Source organism: Leopardus geoffroyi, chromosome A3, assembly GCF_018350155.1.
Source record: "Leopardus geoffroyi isolate Oge1 chromosome A3, O.geoffroyi_Oge1_pat1.0, whole genome shotgun sequence".
In the NCBI taxonomy this organism is placed as follows: domain Eukaryota; kingdom Metazoa; phylum Chordata; class Mammalia; order Carnivora; family Felidae; genus Leopardus; species Leopardus geoffroyi.
Genome location: NC_059336.1, coordinates 26165697 through 26188564, shown reverse-complemented (window position 1 = coordinate 26188564; position 22868 = coordinate 26165697). Strand labels below are relative to the sequence as shown.

Here is a 22868-nt window from a genome sequence, read left to right as displayed (position 1 = left end):
CATTAAAAAAAGAAAAAAAAAAAAAGACGGATATCCCTACCTCCCCCAGCAAGAAGAAATTCTTCCAGCCTATCCCGCAGATTTTTTTACTTTATATATTTTTAAAGTTTATTTATTTTTCTAGTAATCTCTACACCTAATGTGCGGCTCGAACTCACAACCCCAAGGTCAAGGGTCTCATGCTCTTCCAACTGAGCCACCCAGATACCCCTATCCTGCAGACTTTACCAAATCTCCACAATCATGTGAGCCAATCCTTGAAAGTCAATCAATCTGTCTGTCTACGGTTCTGTGAATATGCTACAGCCACAGGAAAGAATGCACTTTATATACTGACATGGAAAGTTCTCCAAGATATATTAAGGATAGTACATATAGTGTATAATCATCTGTATATAAAACAAAAAGAGTAAACATTTAAATTCTCATTGGTTATATTTTGGGGAAAAACCCTCTGGAAGGATACTTAAGAAACTAACAGCATGGGGCGCCTGGGTGGCTCAGCTGGTTAAGCTGATGTCCGACATCGGCTTAGATCACGATCTCATGGCTCTGCGCTGACAGCTCAGAGCCTGCTTCAGATTCTGTGTCTCCCTCTCTCTCTGCCCCTCCCCACCTCGTTCGTGTTCTTTCTCTCTCAAAAATAAAATAAAACATTAAAAAAATTAAAAACAAAAAAGAAACTAACAGCAGGGATTATCTGTTGGAGGAGAGTAGTAGGGAAACTGAGTAAATGGGATAAGGCAGAAGAACTTTTTGTTTTATTCCTTTTCATACTCTTTGATAAATGCACATATTCTTTGACCCAGCAATGCCACACCCATTTGTTTACCTTATAAATACACTTCCACACATGCAAAATGACATACCTACAAAAATATTCAGATGCAGCATCATTAATATGAGAAAAAGAATGGAACCAACCTAAACACCTACCAGCAGGAAACCGGTTAAATAAATCATCCATGTGAAGAAACATGATACATTTGTTACAGAGGGCTGCTCTCTCTGTTCTGATGTGGAACGATTTCCAGGGTAAGTAGAAAACAAAGCAAAGTACGCAGGATGCAGTGTGTACTTCCCACTTGTGTGGGAAGAAAATCAGACCCTATGCCTGTGTATTTGCAAACGCAGGAAAAGAGTCCAGAAGGGCACAGAATAAACTGTAACAGTGGTTACCTCTGGGGAAAGGCACCAGGGAACTAGGGAATGGGCGCGAGGCACAAATTACTTCACAATGTACCTTCTGAACCACGGGCACGTATTATCTACTCCCGACGCAGAGTACTAACCACTACACGATCACGGCCATGTATCACCTATGCTCAATTTAAAAAAATTCCCGAGAAGGGATGAGGCAGGAGGGGAGAAATCACATACGAGGTGGGGGCCCAGAGTCAGGGGAACACAAAGCATTCATATGCTACGATCTTTGTAATGTTTTTAACCTGAATCTCCCCTGAACTGCTCTTACACATTCCAACTTTGGACGACAGTTTCACAGAAGATGCAGGGCCTTCCCCAAAACCGGGAAAATAAGCGTTGCACATTAGAGCAACAGTGTTCTGCGAGGCAGATGACTCTTTCATCCATGCACAGAGACAACTGGATTCACACCTTTTCTTCAGAACCTTTTTTATTCAACATCTAACCAACAGAGAAGGTCAGCCTGAACCAAAACAAGCTAAAATAGCCTCATTACAACACAACAGGGCACAACCCGAAACGAGGACAGAGGTTGGCCTCGGTTCTTTTCTGAGCAGACGAAGCAAGTATTTATACACAGGTGCCCCGTTCAAAACTGATTAGCCATGCACCACCACCGCCGCCACCACCACCGAGGCAGGGCGCACACAGATTGCTGGGGCTCCCCACGTGTGTCAGCCATCGAGTCCGCCTCTTCCTCAGCCATAAATAAGCCCTTGCTTTTTGGAGGGGAGGGTGATCAGCGGGCATCTTGAGTGATGGCACCATCTGTTTACTCTGAAACTTTGATGGGGAAGTGACAACTGATTTCCTCCCCTGAATCTGAGAAGCAATAGCCTGTCTGAATACCTAAAAAGTGTCCTGGGAGATATAGGTGCTGGAGGTTCCCTTCACAAAGGATTCACAGAGTAATTCACAGAGTAATACACAGAGTAAGCCCCGCGTAGGGCTCTTTAAGTACTTAATCCTGTTGTTTTCCAGAAACCTTTGCACCTGGGCTCCCGAGAAGCAAGCAGGGCTGTTATCAGCACCCCACAGGCCTGTGGGTGAGGCGCCTCTCAGAGCAGCCACCCATGGAAGGGGAGGGGGCAGGGAAGGGGGCCAGACATCAGCTGAAACACTCCATGCTGGCTCTGACCCGCTCCATCTCGTGCAGGAAGCTGTAGAACTGGGGCAAGGTTAATTCTGGGGAGAGAAAATTCAGCTTCAGGTACGTGTTTCCAACTCCACAGAATCATCCGAGAAAACGAATTTCCACCCAAAGAGTTTTTTGTTTCTTTTTTGACTTCGTACATCTAAGCAGCTCTTGATGGGTAATTGACCACAATAAAGAACTGAGAGCCTTGAACAGAGAAGGGTTCTCTCGGCTCCATACAGAACTTAAAAGCGGCCTAACTCCACAGCACAGAGACGAAAGGGCATTAGTCAGGACGCTCAACGCGACTTCTGCAGCAAGGGCTGCTTGCGCTTCAGTCTTGCCGTCCCTTCTCCCTGCGCTTTCCCTTTTTCAAAGAGGCCCTTCAACTGTGGGGTCTCCAACCTGCCGACGGCTTATTATTTACGAGAGGAGAGGCAGCGGAATGGCTCCTCCACAGCTCGGTTATGACTTTGTGCTAGAAGAAATGATTTGTGGTGCTTCACGAGCCCACAGACTGAGGAGAACGCGGGAAGAGTGAAAAGGCTCAAATGGGAATTCGGACTCACCTATGTACAAGTTTTCAGTCTGATTTCCTTTCTTAACCACCAACTTTAACTGATTAAAAAAAGAAGAAATAAAAAGCTGAAATTAAAATGATGACAACTGGGCAAAGAAATTCTTGAAATCCTTCCACTTAAATATCAAAGCATCCAGCTTCGGACTTGAGAGTCAGTCAGACGGGAGCGGTCTGGGCGTCTATCACTGAAACTTCTAACAATTTGCATGATTACAGAACAATCGAGCTTTTAAGAACAATGTCAGGATCCTATTAATCCGAGAGTAGGCTTGTCAGTGGCCACATTTTTGGCTGACAATACTGCTCGGAGATACACAGGACCTCCACATCCAAACTGGGTATTAAAAAAAAATCCAATGTCGATTTTATAATTATTAACCAAGTCAAAAATCTACCCATTTTCATAGATCAGGAAACTTACTTGTAAAAAAATACTTCCCACTTTTTCCAGTTCACTGCTCCCGGATGTCACTGTGACACAAGAGACAAAAGTAATAAGTGATGGGTTGACAACGGACTCTGAATACCCCAATCTTGCAGGCTGTCCAGAAGAAGCCGTGTGGGGATGAGTATGAGGACAGCAAAATGTGCTCTTCAGGAAGTCAACTTACTGAGAGCCATGGATAGAAACAGCTGCCCAATGGCAATACAGAGCAGCCGCTGCTGGCCCCAATCGTCTTTGAGGACTGAGGACCTGTCCTCCCCCTGGAAGCTATCTGAAAGCCTCTGCACCCCCGCCCTACATCCCCCAAATGACCCAGGACCGGCTCTAACTAGTTACCTCCAAATTTCCACTCCATATCTATAAGCTGGTTAATCATCAGAGTCTGTCCTATGGCCCATCGAGCAAGGGTGGGGGCATTCTGCTTCCACTGAAACAAAAGCAAAAAGCCAAAGTCATAACAATGGGGAAAATCCCCCTTCTTCATTCTGCCCCCAACACGGCAATGTATTTATTTATACAGACAAGGCGAAGAATGCAGAACTAAGGGCCTGGCCTATAGGCACAGATCTGGGGGATGTGGGAAGCAAAGAGGGGCAGAAGACGATATAAATGTTTTTCTTCTTTTAATGTTTTATTTACTTTTGAGAGGCAGAGGAGGACAGAGGATCCAAAGCAGGCTCCATGCTGACAGGAGAGAGCCGACACAGGGCTCGAACTCACGAACCATGAGATCATGACCTGAGCTGAAGTCGGAAACTCAACCAACTGAGCCACCCAGGTGCCCCTAAATGTTTTCTTTCATTCCAAGATTTGTTCCAAATTGGAACAAAAACTGTATGACAATTAAAGTCAGACAAATCAGAGGCAAAAAATTAGAGATGCACCAAATAGTGCCATTTAAATGCTGTATGTATGTTATTTGCATGAAATCAAATGAAAACCAGTAAGCTGGGGAAATAACACATAATGATGAGTGGTTTCTCCTTAGTCGGCATTTCTCATTTGTTTCTATTCATGAAATAAAAGCAAACAATCTTAATTAACCTTGATTAAGAGGAATTATGATACCTTTTCAGAAAAGTAAGTGGCTTTCTCCTCACTAAGACCTATAAGAGAAGAGAAGGAGATTTTAACATCATAAAGAGCCACTGGGCCTGTCACCCTGAGCAACCTCCCTCGGTGATGACCTACCCAGAGTTATGAAATCAGCCCGGACCTGATCAGCTGTGAGACTCTTCTTCAAGGCACCTGGGAAACAGGGGAGAAAGCAGTTAAAAAGGACAAATCAGTAATCAATTGGCAGTAGGCATCAACGGGCAAAAGGGATACACAAAGACGTGGCCGGTTCCAGGAAGATCTCAACCCAGCTGCGGAGAAGATGCAGAAAGGAAACGACTGGAGAACGTGACAGCAGGTTCTATGTATTGTACAACACGGGTGTTCACCCCTCCAGAAAGTACGAAGGAAGCTAGAGACAACAGAAAGGACTTTATGGACTTGGGGCTGGGGGGTCCCTGATCAGAGGCAAGAATAAGGCCTCAGATTCCTGGAGCAACATTGGAGAGCTCGACGTCAGGCTGGGCGTAAGGGCAACAGCCTAGAACTGCGCTGGGCAATACGTAACCATAAAGATGTGTGGCTATTTAAAGTTTCTTTCTTTCTTTCTCCCAGCACCCTCTTAAGTTTTAATTAATTAAAACTAAACAAAATTTAAAATTCTGTTCCTCAGTTGCACTAGCTGTTCTGAGTCCTCGACAGCCACATGGGTCCAGTGGCCACTGTACTGGACAGCACAGATCAGAGACCATCTCCATCTACCTAGATAGTTGCACTGGCCAGCGCTGCCATAGAGAACCTGCTTTCAGGACGTAAACCAAGACGGACTAAACAGTTGGCCTCTATGATTCACAAGTTACTTCCAGAGGGGCCGGGCAAAGCTCCTCACAAGCCCTGCGATCACTCCCCTGTGGGGGCTGCTTTGTTCTGCTTGCGAGCTCCAATTCCTGAAAACAAAGTGTCGCCAGCAACCTGGGCTTCTCAGTGTTTAACCTCAGACTACAGCCTAGAGTCACAATTTGGAAACCACTTTAAAATTTTCCACTTCTTAGTCTTCCAGAAGATGACTAATTAAAGAATAAGAAGATATCCACCACCATCCAGGGAGGGCCCTGAAGTAATACCCTAAACCCAACTCCCCACCCCCATCTCACTCCAGAAAAACAATCCTAAAGCCTGTCTGCTGCAAAATAAACCATGTAAACAAAGGGAGGAAATCTTTTATCGTCAAAATCAGACTGAGCAAGGAAGCCATAGGGAAATAAAAAAGGCAAGACACCAGGAAACCCTGGCCATAAAGGCCCTAGAAAAAGGCCACTTCCTAGCCAATTCAATTAATTCATAACTACCACATGTACAGCCCCTTAGTGCATACCTAGCTCAAATCCAATATTTTGCTTGATGATCCCAAAGTACTCTGAAGTGGGGGATTGCTATCGAAGCCTTTAATTTACCAGGAAAACTAAAGATCAGAAAGATTAAGCTTTGGGGGAGAAAATCTGGCAAAGGCACACAGTCAACAACTGCACTGCCAATAAGTCACCCAACAGATACACTCCCGAAAGTACACTGAAATACACGTGTGGCAGCGGCCGGCCACCTCTAGAACCCCTAAGCTCTTCTCTCCCTTGCTCACTCAGCTTTTTCTACAACATGCCAGGCAGGTTCCTACCTCCTGGCATTTGCCTTTGCAGTTCCCTCTGCTGGGGACACTCCTCCTCAAATCTGCACACAGTCATTCCGGCCTCTCCCTGAACATCTCCCCTCCATTTCAAGCGGAGCCGCTCTTCACTGGCACCCTCCTACTGCTACGCTTTTCTGCATTGCATATATAACCACCCAGTTTCATGTTACATATTTATTGTCAATTTTTCCACTAGAATGTCTGTTTGATGAGACTAAAGACTTGGTCCGTTGTGCCCACTGTTGTGTCCCACGCCGTACTTTAAAAAAAAATGTATTTGCAGGGCGCCTGGGTGGCTGCTCAGTGGGTTAAGCATCTGACTCATGGTTTCCGCTCGGGTCATGATTTTCCAGTTCATGAGATGGGGCCCCGCATCGGGCTCTGCGCTGACAGCTCAGAGCCTGCTTGGGATTCTCTCCCTCTCTCTCTGCTCCTTCCCTGCATGTGCTCGCTCTCTCTCTCTCTCTCTCTCTCTCAAAATAAACAAACATTCAAAAAAAATTAAATAAAAAAATCTTAAAAAATATATACATGTGTGCGTGTAAACACACACACACACACACACACACACACCTATATATATTTGCATCATGCTAGGCCTCAAGCCCTTAATTAATCTTCCTTTCTTTTTATTAAGATATAATTGACCTATAACGTTGTGTAAGTTAAAGATGTACAATCTGCTGATTTGATACATTCATATATGGCAATATGACTGCCAATGTAGCATTAGCTAATACCTCTATCACATCACATAATTATCATTTCCCTTCTGTGGTTAGAAACTCTAAGATCTAGCCTCTGAGCAATTTTGAGGTTTATAATACAGAATTGTTGACTATAGCTCTTAACTTCTTTTTCAGCTTTCTCCTTTGGTGATACCTTTGCCCTAAGCACAAGACAGGCCTGAAGCCTTGACTCTATGTCAGACAGAAAGAAAACTATAAATCCAGAGCTGGAGTCCCCAGGACATGCCACTTGGGGAAATCTGAGAATGTCCATCTTTAAACACATCTAACCAGGGGCGCCTGGGTGGCTCAGTCGGTTAAGTGTCCGACTTTGCCTCAAGGTCATAATCTCACAGTTCATAAGTTTAAGCCCCATGTCGGGCTCTGTGTCCAGAGCTTGGAGGCTGCTTTGGATTCTGTGTCTCCCCCTCTCTCTTCCCTTCCCCCATTCACACTCTTTCTCGCTTTCAAAAATAAACATTAAAAAAACCACACATATAACCATCTGAGATGGTTTATAAAATCCTTGAGCACCAATTGTCACTGGAACAGCTGCCTTGGTAAACCCTTATTGCCATCAAACAGTATAGGGGACAACACAGAAGTGCATGTCCAGGGGGACGGTTTCCGTTTTGCCAGGAAACAGTTGGGAAATTAGCAAATTGTTCTACTAGCCAAAAACCTACATAGGCTTATTCAGTGTAATAAAGGAAACTCAAGGAAAAGAACTAAGCCTTGGTTAAAACTCCAGGAGAAGGAAGCAGATGGGAGATGATGGTAAGCCACATTTAGTGAGCCATCACTGACCCTGAAGGCTGACCAGCTGAATCCACTTCCCTGAAGTTCACGGAAGGACAGAAGTCATAGTCACTGTGCATGCATTTACTGAGCACCTACTAGTGCCAGCACGATGCTAGATGCTGGCAAACATCAATGTCTGCGGTCGTGAGGCTTACATTCTATCAGGAAGAGAAAGACCACAACAATAATGTGACAAGTAAGAAAGCCACATAGAATATGACTAAAAAGTGCCATAGAAAGAAGTAATAGAGGGAAGTGAGGTTGGGAGTGCTGGGGAACTTAGTTCTACAGCTGTTTAATACCATTTGTGACTATTGTTCATTGTCGATTACTCTATTTTTGCCCAGCCAGAAAGAACTCCTTTGGGAGAAATGAAGGGGAATTATCAACTTTTCGTAAAAAAACCAGTTACTGAGTGTCCACAAGGGCCACATATCTTGCTACGTATTAAAATAAAACCAGGCTTTGGGGTGCCTGGGTGGCCCAGTCAGTTGCGCATCTGACTTTGGCTCAGGTCACCATCTCACAGTTCGTGGGTTCGAGCCCTGCATTGGGCTCTGTGCTGACAGCTCAGAGCCTGGAGGCTGCTTCAGATTCTGTATCTCCCTCCCTCTCTGTCCCTCCCTCATTCACACTGTGTGTCTCTCTCAAAAATAAGTAAACATTAAAAAATTTTTTCTTAATAGGGGCACCTGGGTGGCTCAGCCGGTTAAATGTCTGACTTCAGCCCAGGTCATGATCTTGTGGTCTATGAGTTCGAGCCCTGCATCAGGCTCTGTGTCGACAGCTCAGAGCCTGGAGCCTGCTTCAAGTTCTGTGTCTCCCTCTCTCTCTGCTCCTTCCCCATTCATGCTCTGTCTCTCTCTGTCTCTCAAAAAGTTTAAAATAAAAGTAAAAAACAAAAAAAGTAAAAAAAAATTTTTTTTAATAAAAAAATAAAACCAGACTTCAGTAGTAGCCCTATAGCCAAGTAATCTGTAATCTGGGAGCTCCCTGTGTCTGGGAGACAACTCGTAATGATAACAATCATAATATTAGCAACAGTGCGGCCACCGCTTACTGAAGGATTTTACAGTTATTATCTTTATTCATATAATGATATATGAGCTACTATTAGGAGCTCTGTTTTCTGAAGAAAACAGATTTTCAGAGAGGTTCAGTAACTCGGCTCAAGATCTCAAAGCTGTTAAGTAGCCGTGGTGACAAGTAAGCATACGAGGGGACATCCAGCAACCAAATGCAATGCGGGGCCCTCCCTGGATCCTGACGAAAGCAACCAACTATAGACAAATAAAATGTGTGAGACAATGGGGACACTAGAACACTGACTGCATATTTTAATTTTAGATAATGGCACTGTGGTTTGATAAGGGGGAAAAAATTTATTTTTTAGAGATGGTAATCAGGTATTCAGAAATGAAATGATATGACCTGAGACTTGCTTTAAAATAATCCAGTTTGGAGAGCAGTGAGAAGTGGATGGATTGTACATGAAACAGTCTGGCTATGGGCTGATAACTATTGAAGTCAGGTGTTTTTTAAAAATTTTTTTAATGTTCATTTATTTTTGAGAGAGAGAGAGAGAGAGAGAGAGAGACAGAGCGTGAGCGGGCAAGGGGCAGAGAGAGGGAGACACAGAATCCAAAGCAGGCTCCAGGCTCTGAGCTGTCAGCACGGAGCCCGACGCTCCATGGGCTCCAACTCACAAACTGCAAAGTCATGACCTGCGCTGAAGTCAGACACCTAACTGAGCCACCCAGGTGTCCCTGAAGTCAGGTGTTTTTTTAAGAATTACACACTAGTTAGTAAAAGAAAAACATTAAAACACACACACACAAACCACTGGGCTTTACACCAACCAAGGGAGGTAGTAGCCCCAGCTTTTCTACTGTAAGATCCTAAGCAAGTCACTTCTTCTCTCTAGGACTCTGTCTCTATCTACAAGGCAAAGATTAGACCAGATCAGCCTTTACAAAAAGGTTTTACTTGACCCTCCCCCTACAAGGAGGAGGAGGAGGAGGAGGAGGAGGAGAAGGAGAAGGAGGGTTTCATGGTTAACTGTTTCTCAGATACCGGATAAGCAGGTTTCTTTATTGCAGGACTTTTCAGAGCCCAAGATATGTTAATGTGTGTGTCTCTTCAAGGTTCCAAGGCTGGGGGAGTGGGAGGGGACCGTGTTTCCTGCTTCTAGCCGACCACATAAGCCTTTTCTGGATGAAAACACCAAGTTGGGGACAACTGATCTGGAGGGTTGAGGCTCCTCCAGCTCTAACAAGGAGGTCTTACTGCAAGGCAGGCCCGGGATGAGGAAGGAGGTGAGGACCTCGAGGCCCTTGTATTTCAGATGAGATTGGGAAAGGCCTTGAACGCCACTCTGAGGGCTACAGATGTCATCATGTGAAGCAAACAGTTGTGAGGTGCAGCGTGACCCCCCGCTGTGCTGCAGCCCATACTCCAGGCCAGGCTGGAACCTGGGATGGAAGAGCCCTGTTGGAGACGCCACTGCCACAAGAAGGCACGAAGGACTAAGAACTTATTCCGGGCTGAGGAAAAGGACAAGTGACTTATAAGTTACACTCTCAGCTGCTCAGTCCTCATAGTCTGAGGAGTCATAGGACTGAAATCAACTACAATACATAAAGCGAAGCTTAGCAAGCACCGAATTAAGTGCTTTGCATATATTAACTCATTCCTTCCTAATGCCACCACCATAAACTGCTCTTATCGCTCCATTTTTCAGATGTGAAACTGAGGTTGATTTGCCCAAGGCTGAATAGCTACATAGGTGATGTGATCGACCCTCAAATCCACGTGAGACTGCAAAGCCCATCTCTTGATTGGTATGCTGAGTTCCTTGGGGTTCTCTGCACCTATAGAAAATGATCTGCTGTAAACAATGACAACCAATCTTGCCTGAAAAACATACGCCGACATCCCCTGGGAGGCGACAGGACCCCCCCAGGTTCAGTTCAACTCACGCAGCATATACTGAGCATCGCTTCATGTCATCACTTTACTTGTAACCTTGGCTCAGGAAAGAAGTATGAGATCTTCCTCTGGCTTCAAAGAACAAGCTCTCTGTCGAAGCCACAAAACAGACACATGTAAAACAGCATGAACAATAGAAAACTGTAAGTGATTGTGGCCCAAAATGGTAACTGTAGATAAATACCATCTCTCGGGAGCTGAGAGGAAGGGAGGTCACTGCAGACTGAAGTGGTTTAGGAAGGCTTTCTGGTGGGAGTTCCCGGGCTGGGGAGGGGTGAAGGCAGTCTGACAGGGCTGAGGGGCATGGGGAGCAGAGCTAAGGAAGACAGCAAAGGAGGGAGGCAGGGACGCCAGAAGACAGAGGTCTCCTGAAAAATCAGTGTCCACAACAGCTGGTGGGTGGACAGGTCCCCACCTGCAGACAAACCCACTCCCACAGATGTAGGCTAGAGAATGAGAAAGAAGATCCTGGTTCTGCATGCCGGGCAGCTATCCTAACGCTCACACTCAGGAGGGCACCATGTCCTAAGGATGTTCACCACAGCACTGTTTCTAAGAGTGAAGGGCTAGAACTAAAATGTCCGGCCGCAGGAGACAGATGGTTAAAAGATACATCCAGTCCACGGCACATACAGCCCTGAGAAGAATGAGGTTCACATGGACAGGTCCCCATGACGTAACAGGTATGACAAAATACAAGCTGCACGAGCACTTTTATGGTTTACCATTTGCGGCAAACAGAACATGAATGCACACGCGTGTGAAAATATAAAAGGATACACAGCAAAATTAAATTGCGATGGTGTCTGCAGACAAGAGCAGCATGAGGGTCAAAGGGGATCTTTCCCTTCTGACTCTCCAACAGCTCCACACTGTTGTAGGTGTGCAATGAAAAATGTATGCCTGCGTTACAAAAGACCGCACATCCTCCTACAGCCTTTGGTTCACGTGCCTTTAACCCGCCGCCACGAGAGCAAAAAATGTGAGAATCACACACACAGAGGATGAGAAAATGTCACAGTTGGAAACATCGGGAGGTTCTGATTCGAGCCCCCAGAACATCAAGAACCTATGACAGGCAAAGGAAAGGACCTGCCCAGAGACATGGGAGGGCGTCCAACTTTCAGCGCAGCACCGGGCTGAGAGCCTGGGGAACATCAGCCCGTTACCAATTTGTAAAACGTGCAAACCGGGGATGCTGTTTCACCCACTTTCAGCCGGGTCGGCATGGACTCATTCTTTGAGACTGGGCTCAAACGTCGCCCCTCTCTTTACATAAAATTAACTTTTAATTAAGTTGCCAAATTCTAGCAACTTTTTAGGCAAAACATAGCCAACAATAAACAAGACAACCTGCTGACCCTCCACCCAGATAATATAGTCACAGTTAACATTCTTTTTTGTTTTTGTTACAAAAGTAGGACTGCGGTAGTTTTATAAGCTATTATTTTTATTAAACAGTTTTATAAACTGTTATTTTTATTAAACTATTGTACTGCGAAAGATTTTCCATATCATTACATTTCCTTGATAGCGTCTTTTTAAATTATTACAGAATTTCAAAAATTAGAGCAACCTTTTACTGAGGTACTATGTTAAGCATATGTTTTATATTATCTCAGTCTTCAAAACAAGCCCCCTCCACACACCAAGAAAAAGCTCAGACTGGAGGGAAAACATGAGAGAGGGGCTGCTGCTTGGGGTTGGGAGACATAGGGTACTTGGACAAAGTCACACTACTCATCGAGTGACAGACCCACGTCTACCTAACTCAGAACATGAATTTTTGACCCCCATGATGTTCCCCTGTAGAAACAGCACATTATACTAATCTCCAACTATTGGGCTATTGGTTTCTAATTGTTCTAGACCATTAAAACAGTGCTGTAATGGATATCTCTACAGCTAAACCTTTGTGATCGCCTCCCTCCTGGCTAGAAACTTTTCCTGATTGCTCTAGGCAAACTCTACCTCTGAAACCATCTGTCATGGAAGACCTTTTCTATTTTGAATCCATTGTGGACTAATATTTTTGAAAAAAAAACAAAAAACAAAAAAAACGGAAATTAATTTCCAGAAATCTGAAACGAAAAACCACATACAAAATATAAACCCCAAATGGTTAAAATGGTAAATTTTACATTATGCATATTTTACCACATTAAAAAAAAAAATACAAGCCCGTGGGGTGCCTGCCTGACTGGCTCAATCAGTAGAACATGTGACTTTTGATCTCCGGGTTGTGAGTTCAAGTCCCACGTTGGATATTTAATGTTTATTTATTTTTGAGAGAGAGAGAGAGAGAGAAAGAGACAGAGCATGAGTGGGGAAGGGAGAGAGTGAAGAAGACACAGAATCGGAAGCAGGCTCCAGGCTCTAGCTGTCAGCACAGAGCCCGACGTGGGACTTGAACTCACAAACCCTGAGATCATGACCTGAGCTTAAGTTGGACACTTAACCAACTGAGCCACCCAGGTGCCCCCCCCCAAAATAAAATCTTTAAAAATATATATAGATAAGCCCCATTTTAAAAATCAGTAAATTCAAAATATTTTGCCAGATTGCTCTAATTTCGCAAAAGGAAGCTAACTGCCTACTCTCGATTTCTATACAATGTGCAGGGGACCAGATAGCGGTTTGGGGATGGAAGCTGGGATACAGACTGCACTTTTAGCTGTACCTCTAGTTCACTCTACTGTGGTGATCTGTGTACCTGGCTTCCCTCCTAGACTGAGTCCCGCCCACGTCTGGTTCTCCATTGAATGCACTGGCTCAGCGCCCAAAGCACGCTGGCCAACTCCGTGGTCTGAAACACTGTTCAAAGAACGTCTCTGGCCTCAGCTGCTAAGAGAGGCTACTCACCATTTGGAACCAGAAGGAGGCTTTTCACAATGCTTCTGAGAGGGCCAAGGCTGATCTGATTGGTGGTGGCAAACTCAGAGAGCTGAGCCAGAAACCTTTCCACCTGCAGAGAGGGAACAAGCCAGGCCTTCACTTTCTAAGCATCTCAGGGCTGTTAGACCCACACTCAGCACTCTCCTTATCACAAGGTACTTTACCTCTTTTGGCTCAGTTAGGAAGTGGAAAAGCACTTCTGTCAAGGCTGAGAACTGCTGTGAAGAGAATAACACAGAACATCAGCAAAATTCTACTCCTGGGTCAGTGTTCCCACATCTCATCCACATATAGACCCTTTGGAGAGAACACACAGGTGCTGACACCTGTCTGATCATCTTATAGTTCAAATATTCACAATACCCACTACCCAGTGTCAATATATCAGTATCACCATATTGTCTGAAAAACTTGTATATCTTAGTGCAACACCCGGAGATATGTATTGAGAGACTGTGAGTGTATGCACACACATGCACATGCACATCTCAAGGGTCCAAATACACACACACACACAGCCTGAAAGGAAAATCATTGGAAGATTAATAGCAGTTGTTTTGTTTATATTTCCACATACTTATTATTCAAACATAAGCCAATCCAAATATATAATTTCTTATTCTGCCCCACACAAATGTTAACATACTTCATAAACTTTTTCTCTGGTTTTTTTTTTTTTTTTTTTTTTTTGAGAAAACGCAAGTGGGGGAGGGGCAGAGAGAGGGGGACAGATCTGAAGTGGCCTCTTCACGGACAACAGTGAACCTTACGCGGGGCTTGAACTCACAAACCATGAGATCATGACCTGAGTCGACGTTGGGTGCTCAACTGACTGAGCCACCCAGGTGTCCCTCTACCTTGTTTTTTTTTTTTTTTTTCAACGTTTATTTATTTTTGGGACAGAGAGAGACAGAGCATGAACGGGGGAGGGGCAGAGAGAGAGGGAGACACAGAATCGGAAACAGGCTCCAGGCTCCGAGCCATCAGCCCAGAGCCCGACGCGGGGCTCGAACTCACGGACCGCGAGATCGTGACCTGGCTGAAGTCGGACGCTTAACCGACTGCGCCACCCAGGCGCCCCTCTACCTTGTTTTTTAAAGCAGTTATTTCTGTGGAGTGAGATTTTGGGTGATTTTTATTTTCTTCTGTTTTCTCTATCCATATTTTCTGGATTTCTTCCCCCACAATAAACATTATTATGTATATAACAAAACAGTAAAATTTACACTTCCTTATACACTTAGAACAGACACTTCTTCTTCTTCTTCTTTTTTTTTTTTTTTTAAAGATTTTATTTTAGGGGAGCCCGGATGGCTCAGTTAAGTGTCTGACTCTCGACTTTGTCTCAGGTCATGATGTCACTGTTCATGAGTTCAAGCCCTGCATTGAGCTCTGTGCTGAGTGTGGACCCTGCTTGGGATTCTCTCTCTCCTCTCTCTCTGCCCCTCTCCCACTTGCACTCCCTCTCTGTCTCTCGAAATAAATAAACTTAAAAAAATTTTTAAATAAATACAAATGGGATGTAAGTGAACCCACACACTGCATCTTGCCTTTTTACATTCAATTATATCTTAGAGATTGATCTTGTCAGTAGATATAATTCTACCCAGTTTTTCCCCCCAAGAGTTTATTTTTAAGTAATCTCTACACCCAACAGGGGGCTTGAACTCACAACCCGGAGATCAAGAGACACACGCTCCACCAACTGAGCCAGTCAGGTGCCCCTCTACCCAGTTCTTTTAACAAGTGCATGGTATTCAACTGCATAGACAGTATAATTTAGCTCCCTAGGGATGAACATTAGTGTGTGTGTGTGTATATCCGTGTGTGTGCACATGTGCTTTGTTGATGTTACTGCAATGCTGCAATGAATATCCTCCCACATATTTTTTTGACATACGTGTCTACAAAATACTTTTTAAAAATTTCTTAGGTCAAATAATATGTGCATTTTAAATTCTGTGTAAAATGGTGCCAAGTTGCCTTGCAAAGAAGTTGCATGGATTTACATTTCCACCAGCCAATGGCACATAAGTATCTACCTTCTCAAAACTTCATAGATATTCCCTGGAAACATTTTAACCAATGCTGACCCAGGGGTTGTCTTTCTGTGGTATTTATGATAATAGCTTTGCCTAACTGCTGATTCTATATAGTAAAAACAAGAAAAGTCAGGGAAAAGCTTCAGACAGTGTCCTCAAACTGTGAGTTTTCCTTTATTTATTTATTTTTTTTCAGCTGTGAATCTGTGGACCATCAGATCTTTGGCTGACCCTTTGCCACCCTGAGCCTTTTAAGAAAGAGAGCAGCTATGAAGCCCTCCAGCAGCTTTTCTATTTCCAGGCCTCAGCCTAGCATTCAGGCTCAACCTCCCTGTGAGGCCTCATTCCCCCATGTCTCCTCTCAAGGGGAGCCTCAACTTAATCTGGTCTGCAGGACATGCTGACCCCCATCCCTATCTCCACTTTTCCAAACCCTCCTTTATCCTTCAATGCTCTGCCAAGACACAATGACCCTCCCAACAAGAAAGTGACCTACCCAGATTCTTAACTTCTAAGGCTCCCTCTTGGAACCTTGCCTGAGGGCACTTAGAATTTTAAATCTTGATAAGAAAAGACTTGTCTTAGCAGAGAAGGTTCCTTGTATACGTTTGTATGGTCACAGAGCCTTAGTTAATGAAAGTGCATAGTTAAGTATTTGTTGAATAAATCTCCCTAAATACTTTCCTCATTCTTTGCCTTTTTGTATCTGCATAGCTGTCTCCCTCTGGAATACTCACCTGCCCATCACCATCCGAGAAATCAAAATCTTAACTGTTCTCACTAGCGAATACATGGAAAGATGCTCCAGATCATTCCAGATGAGAAATGCAAATAAGTAAAATAAGGAAATGCCACTGCTTTACTTATCAAATCTTCAAAAATAAAGGTCTGATGACACCAGTGCTGATGCAAGTAAGTGCCAGGAAACAGATGTGCTCCCACTGCTGATGAGAGGACAAACTGGGGCAACCTTTCCAGACAGCAATTTGATAGTCATATCTAATTTTTATTTTTTAATTTATTTTTAAAAAACGTTTATTTTTGAGAGACAGTGCGAGTGGGGAGAAAGGCAGAGAGAGAGGGAGACAGAGGATCTGAAGTGGGCTCCACACTGATGGCAGTGAGCCCCATGTGGGGCTCGAACCATGAGATCATTACCTGAGCTGAAGTGGGACGCTTAACCAACTGAGCCACCCGGGCGCCCTGATGGTCATATCTAATGTTTAAATGCTCATATCTCTTGACCTCGTAATTGATTGCAGGAAGAACACCCTTCAGATATGTTCCCAAAGGTAAACCCAGCCACATTTACACAAAGCAGTTCCTCTCGGCAGCACTGTTCAGAAAAACAAAAGACTGAAAGCAACTGGAGTGTCTATTAACAGAGGGCTAGTTAAACAAATTATGGTAGATGCATTTCAAAGAATATCATGCAAAAGAGAAAGAGGCTAGCCTAATCTCTTGTGTAAAAAAGAAAATGTTTTAAAGGCTACCCATATATATACAGGCAGAGGCAGACTTTTTTTTTTTCTCCAAAGATACACAAGAAACTATTAAAATGTCAATTTCTGCAGAGAAGAGAAACAGGTATTTTAACTTTATACCTTGAATACTGTTTAAATTTTCTAACTGCATGTGTTGCTTTCATTTCTAGCTAGATGAGAGGATTACAGACCGTTTCTTTTTTTTCTAATGTTCATTTATTTGAGAGAGTGCACACATGCCCACGTGAGGGGGACAGTGGGGAGGTGGGAGTAGGGGGGATGGGGGAAGGGAGGGAGAGAGAGAATCCCAAGCAGGCTCCCCACACAAGAGTCCATTTGACACTCCACTCGATCCCAAGACTGCAAGATTACGACCTGAGCTGATATCAAGAGTCGGACACTCAACCAACTGAGCCACCTAGGCGCCTCATTCTTCTTTATATTTTTCTGATTTTCCTCTCAAATAACCATTCTAAAAATTATTTTTATTTTATTTTTAAAATATTTTTTAATGTTTATTTATTTTTGAGAGAGAGAGAGAGAGAGAGCGAGCGAGCAGGGGAGGGACAGAGAGAGAGAGGGAGACACAGAATCCCAAGCAGGTTCCAGGCTCTGAGCTGTCAGCACAGCTTGAGGAGCTCGAACTCAAAGACCGTGAGATCACGACCTGAGTGAAAAGTTGGACGCTTCACCGACGGAGCCACCCAGGTGCCCCCAAAATTATGATTTTTAAAATCATATTCTCAAGGCTCCACATTACCTAGGACTGGTCCAAGCCATTACAGGATGTATCTAGGTGAACTCAGCACTGTACTTTGTCTCCATTTTCTGACCTGCCCTAGCAGATCAAAATTTCCCCAGCATAAGAGGCTGTGTCCATCAACCCTTTGCACACCTCACTGTGTTTAGTGGTTATTTGGGTACAGTAGGGTATTCAGATAAATACCCACAGAGTGAGCAACAAATGGTGATGCCCACATTAATACAATGATTCTTTTTCTCCTTGATATCTAGGCCTCAGACTTCAAAATAAATTCGGCTAATAGAGTGGGTACTCGGGGAAATCTGATCACCCAACAAAAGGCAGGGAAAGGACTCTGCTAAGTTGCTCATCAGGAAGAAGCTTTCTGTGTTAAAAACCAAGGTAAAGGGGCACCTGGCTGGCTCAGCCAGAAGAGCACACACTTCTTGATCTCTCGGGGTTGTGAGTCTGAGCCCTACACTGGGTGTAGACATTACTAAAATTAATAAATAAACTTAAGAGAAAAGGGTTAAAGGTCCAGAGTGTAGTTTAAGGTTAGAATGAGTAAAAAGCAAGCTCTGATTTTAAAGGACGTGGTTTATATTTTTCCATGAATACCAAATTGGAGGAGGTAACCTTAGGCGTCATAGCATCCTGTAGCTTCAAAAGTTTTTTAGCAGCAGAATCTTTTTTATTCTCCACATGGAAGTCTTCCAGAAAATCCTGCCACACATACAAGTAAAAGCTAAGCAACCTGGGCAGGGAGGTCATCTGGAAAGCTCTGTTCTGTATATTTAATTCCCCGGAATCTAAAATCAAGCATCAGGTCCTGAATTCCGGGCTCTACCACCCCCGGTGCCTGACCTTAAACAGGTCAATTTCTGGGGTGTCTGGGTGGCTCAGTCGGTTAAGCGTCAGACTCCAGCTTGGGTCATGATCTCACATTTCAGGCATTCAAGCCCTGCGTCGGGTTCTGTGCTGACAGCTTGGAGCCTGGAGCCTGCTTCAGATTCTGTGTCTCCCTTTCTCTATCCCTCCCCTGCTTCTCTCTCAAAAGTAAATAAATAAACATTAAAAAAAAAAAAAACCAGGTCAATTTCTTTCCCTGAACCATTTTTCTTATCTGTAAAATGGGAATTATAACAGCACCTACCTTTTATTTATTATTTTTTTTAAATTTTTTTAATGTTTATTTATTTTTGAGACAGAGAGAGACAGAGCATGAACGGGGGAGGGGCAGAGAGAGAGGGAGACACAGAATCGGAAGCAGGCTCCAGGCTCTGAGCCATCAGCCCGGAGCCCGACGCGGGGCTCGAACTCATGGACCGTGAGATCGTGACCTGAGCTGAAGTCAGACGCTTAACCGACTGAGCCACCCAGGCGCCCCCCTTTTATTTTTTTTTAAACTTTTTTTAACATTTATTTTTGAGACAAAGAGAGACAGAGCATGAACAGGGGAGGAGCAGAGAGAGAGGGAGACACAGAATCTGAAACAGGCTCCAGGCTCTGAGCTGTCAGCACAGAGCCTGACGCGGGGCTCGAACTCACGGACCGTGAGATCATGACCTGAGCTGAAGTCGGACGCCCAACTGACCAAGCCACCCAGGCGCCCCAGCACCTACCTTTTAGAGTTGCTACACATAAAGCACTGAAAACAGTGCCTGCCACATGGTACATGCTCCATAAATGACAGCTATTTTTGTTCAACCACTCTGTGATCCAGTTTCCTTAATCTGTAAAATGGGGATGATAATAAAACCTACTGCCTAGGGTGTCTGTAAAGACTCAATGACGTAATATACATAAAAGCACTTAGAAGTGCTGTATGATAAACAGTGGCCACTAGCCACATGTAGCTATTAAACACTTGAAAAAGGCTAGTCTAGGGACATCTGGGTGGCTCAGTTGGTTGAGCATCTTGATTTCAGCTCAGGTCATGATCCCAGGGTGGCAGGATTCAGTCTTTTGTTGGGCTCACGCTGAGCATGGAGCCTGCTTGAGATTCATTCTTTCTCTCTCTCCCCGCTCCCCAGCTTGGGCTCTCTCTCTAAAATAAAGAAAAAAAACTCAAAACCCTATTAAAAATAAAAAGGCTAGTCTAATTTGAGATATGCTGTAAATGTGAAATGCACACCAGAATCAGAAAAATTAGTACTAAAAAGTAAAATATCCCCCATTGATATTTTTTATGTGGATTAGATATTGAAATGATAGTATTTTAATATACTGGATTAAAGAAAACATTAAATTAGCTTTCTGTTTATTTATTTCTTTACTTATTTATTAAAGATTTTATTGTCAAGTAATCTCTACTCCCAATGTGGGACTTGAACACACAATCCTGAGATCAAGAGTCACAGCCAGGCACCTTCTTTTTAATTTTTACATGTGACTGCTAGAAAATGTAAAATTAGACATGTGGCTCGCAATTTATTTCTGTTGGACAAAGGGGCTTCAGAATATGTCTGGCATTGCAATTACTTTAGGAGAAAACAATAGGTTGTAGGGGATGCTGAGATGAAGGACAGGGAACCCCATCTCCTGGGAAGTTAAGACTTGGTGGGGGGAAACAGATGCACCTTTACAATGGTGGTGAGAAGTGTCATTTTAACCTATTTATTTTCGCTGCCTTGGTGCTTTGAAAAGGGCATCCCGACCAGCACAAGGACAGGAAGTCGGCTGGCTGGCATTTGCTGCCCGAACAGGCAAAAATCAGCCTCCCCACTTCCACTATCAAGGTGGGGGGGCGGGGGAGGGGTCCTCCACTGTGTAGACTATATGGCTTCTTTCTTTGAGGACTGCCAGGTATTCCTCTTAATTGGGAGGTAGGACAGTCCCACCCTGGCCTGGCCATTACCCAAACCCACATGCGACCCCGGATTACCTGCCCCTACTCCAGGCTCCCCCACCCCCACCCCCGGGCTCCCAGAGGATGCAAAGACCCTCAGTCTCCCCAGTTGGCCTCCCTACTGAACGACTCAAATTCCACAACTCCCCAAACTCCCTAGGCCTCCCGACACCCCAGTCTGTTCCCTCGGTTCCCCACAATGCTTTCAGCCTCATCGAGGCTCCCCTCAATTCCTCCTCCGAGATCCCTCCCCGTTCTCACGCCTCCCGGAAGTCCCACGTCTGAGTCCCCACGCCCCCGGGACCCCTCAGCTGGCCCTAAGGCCTCCTTAGAGCCCTCGGCCCCCCGAACTGTCCTCAGACCCCAATTTCCCTCTCAGCCCGCCCCTGAATGTCCCTAAGGCCACACCGCGCCCCGGACTCTCCCCGCCCCCAGGCGGCCCTCGGCCCACACCCCTCCCCTCCCTCGGCCCTCGGGACCGTCGCGGGCCCGCGCCCCGGCCGCCCGGCCCACCTGCGCGCCCAGCTGGTTCAGCTGCTGCATGTCGCCGCCCACGGCCTCGGGCACCGGGTCCTGCGTGCAGTGCAGGCGGCCCATGGCGTCGGCCCGGCCTCGCAGCGCCCGCCGCCTCCCAGCTTCCTCCCTCGCCGCCGTCCGCCTCGCCGAGCTTCCGCAGCCGCACTTTCGCCACGGGCCCTCCGGCCGCCGCCGCGCTCCTCCCCCGGCCGGCCTCGGGGCGGGGCAGTCGCGGAGCCGCGGACACGCGCGGGCCCCGGGGCGGGGCAGCAGGAGCGTGCGGCCGCTGCGACCCCTGGAGAGGCCGGAGGCGCCCAGCCGCGAAACGCGGGATTCCATGCCGGATCTCCCGCTAGGTGACCCCAGAACACCTCAATACCCTTGGCCTCCCTGAGCCTCAGTTTCCCTATCTGTAACGTGATCCCAGCGACGGCTGCTTAACTGAGCTAATCCTCCTAAAACGTTCAGAACATAGCCTGGCACAAAGGAGGCCCTCGATCAATGGTTAGTGGCTATCATTATGATAGTTATTATGCATTCAGCAGATATTAATTGCACGCTGACCGTGCCAGGCCCCGCGGATAGAGAAGTGAACAGTGCAGGCCCAGTGTCTCCAGGAGAGCTTACATCAGAGCAGAGCAGTAAGGTCTGAAAGTTGGGCTTGCATCAGCATCTTCTGGAGGTCTTGTTGTAAAGCAGATTGCTGGGCCCCACCCCCAAAGCATCTCATCTGGAAGGGTCTAGTGTGGAGCCTGAGAACTTGGATTTCCAGCAACTACTTAGGGACCACGCTTTGAGAACCTCTGGAGTGGAGGACACTGCCCCAAAGAAGTGCTAAGACTGTGATAATACCAGGAAGGGTGGTGGTGGTCAGGTCCATGAAGTGAGATTATTATGACAGTGGTAATCACTGCAGCCCCTGAAACACTTTAATCCCCAGTCTGTCTCTTCCCAAGGACCTCCCACAGCCCCAAGTAACTTTTACCCTGATCTCCACTGGACAGAGAAGAAAACTGAGAGATGCTCCCTGGAACCTAGGACAGGACTCCCAAGTCCAAGAGCCTCTTCACCTACCCCTGCACTCAACTTTGAGGGTAGGGAGGTGGTGCCTAGAAACGTGGAATGGGGGACCGTGGAAAGGATTGGCTGGCTTTCCCTACCAGGCTTTCTTCTCTACCTTTTACTAAACACCCTCTGGACGGGTATGAACAAAATGCCTTCTACCTAGAGGCCAAGCACCTCCCCTTTAGTCAGTATTTCACTCGTGTACTCATTCATTAGATAATATCCGGTGTCCACTGTGGAGTAGATGCCGTGAGAGGTGCTGGGATACCACACTGCAACCAGATGCGGTGCCTGACTTGGGACAAGTCAGAGTTTACTCAGGATAGCAGACACACACATGGGAAACTCACATGTGCATGAAATTGTTAACTGATGCCAAGAAGCACAAAGTGCTTTGAAAATATATGCAGAGCACTTGTCCAACTCCAAGTTACCTGGAAGAGAGTAAACCTTCAAGTTACGGACAGATAGGAACTGAACTCAAGCCCCCTGACTCACCCTCCAGGAATTTTTATATTAAAATATTTTTAACCTTTTAAGAAATATCCCTGAGTAAATATAATGCCCTAGCATTATTCATATGCCCCAGATATTTATTCATATCTTTAAGTGTTAAATCAACTTTGTTGAGGTATAATTTACATACAATGAAA

At 45.3% G+C, this 22868-nt stretch overlaps 1 protein-coding gene across 2 annotated transcripts; it reads right to left on the bottom strand.

Moving 5' to 3' along the window:
- Nucleotides 1-2156: 2156 nt before the first annotated feature.
- On the bottom strand, nucleotides 2157-21367 carry COMMD7 (COMM domain containing 7). Of its 2 annotated transcripts, none has more exons than XM_045444908.1 (9): nucleotides 21148-21367; nucleotides 13683-13736; nucleotides 13486-13588; nucleotides 4558-4614; nucleotides 4435-4472; nucleotides 3703-3793; nucleotides 3343-3392; nucleotides 2911-2959; nucleotides 2157-2391 (listed from the first exon to the last, which is right to left on the bottom strand). In XM_045444908.1, exons 1-9 carry the CDS (start codon nucleotides 21229-21231, stop codon nucleotides 2315-2317), a joined length of 603 nt encoding a protein of 200 aa, XP_045300864.1. In that variant the 5' UTR covers nucleotides 21232-21367; the 3' UTR covers nucleotides 2157-2314. The 2 variants fall into 2 exon arrangements, with proteins under 2 accessions (XP_045300864.1, XP_045300863.1); XM_045444907.1 differs by having other exon boundaries at nucleotides 2911-2986; nucleotides 21148-21326.
- Between the last annotated feature and the right edge of the window lie 1501 nt (nucleotides 21368-22868).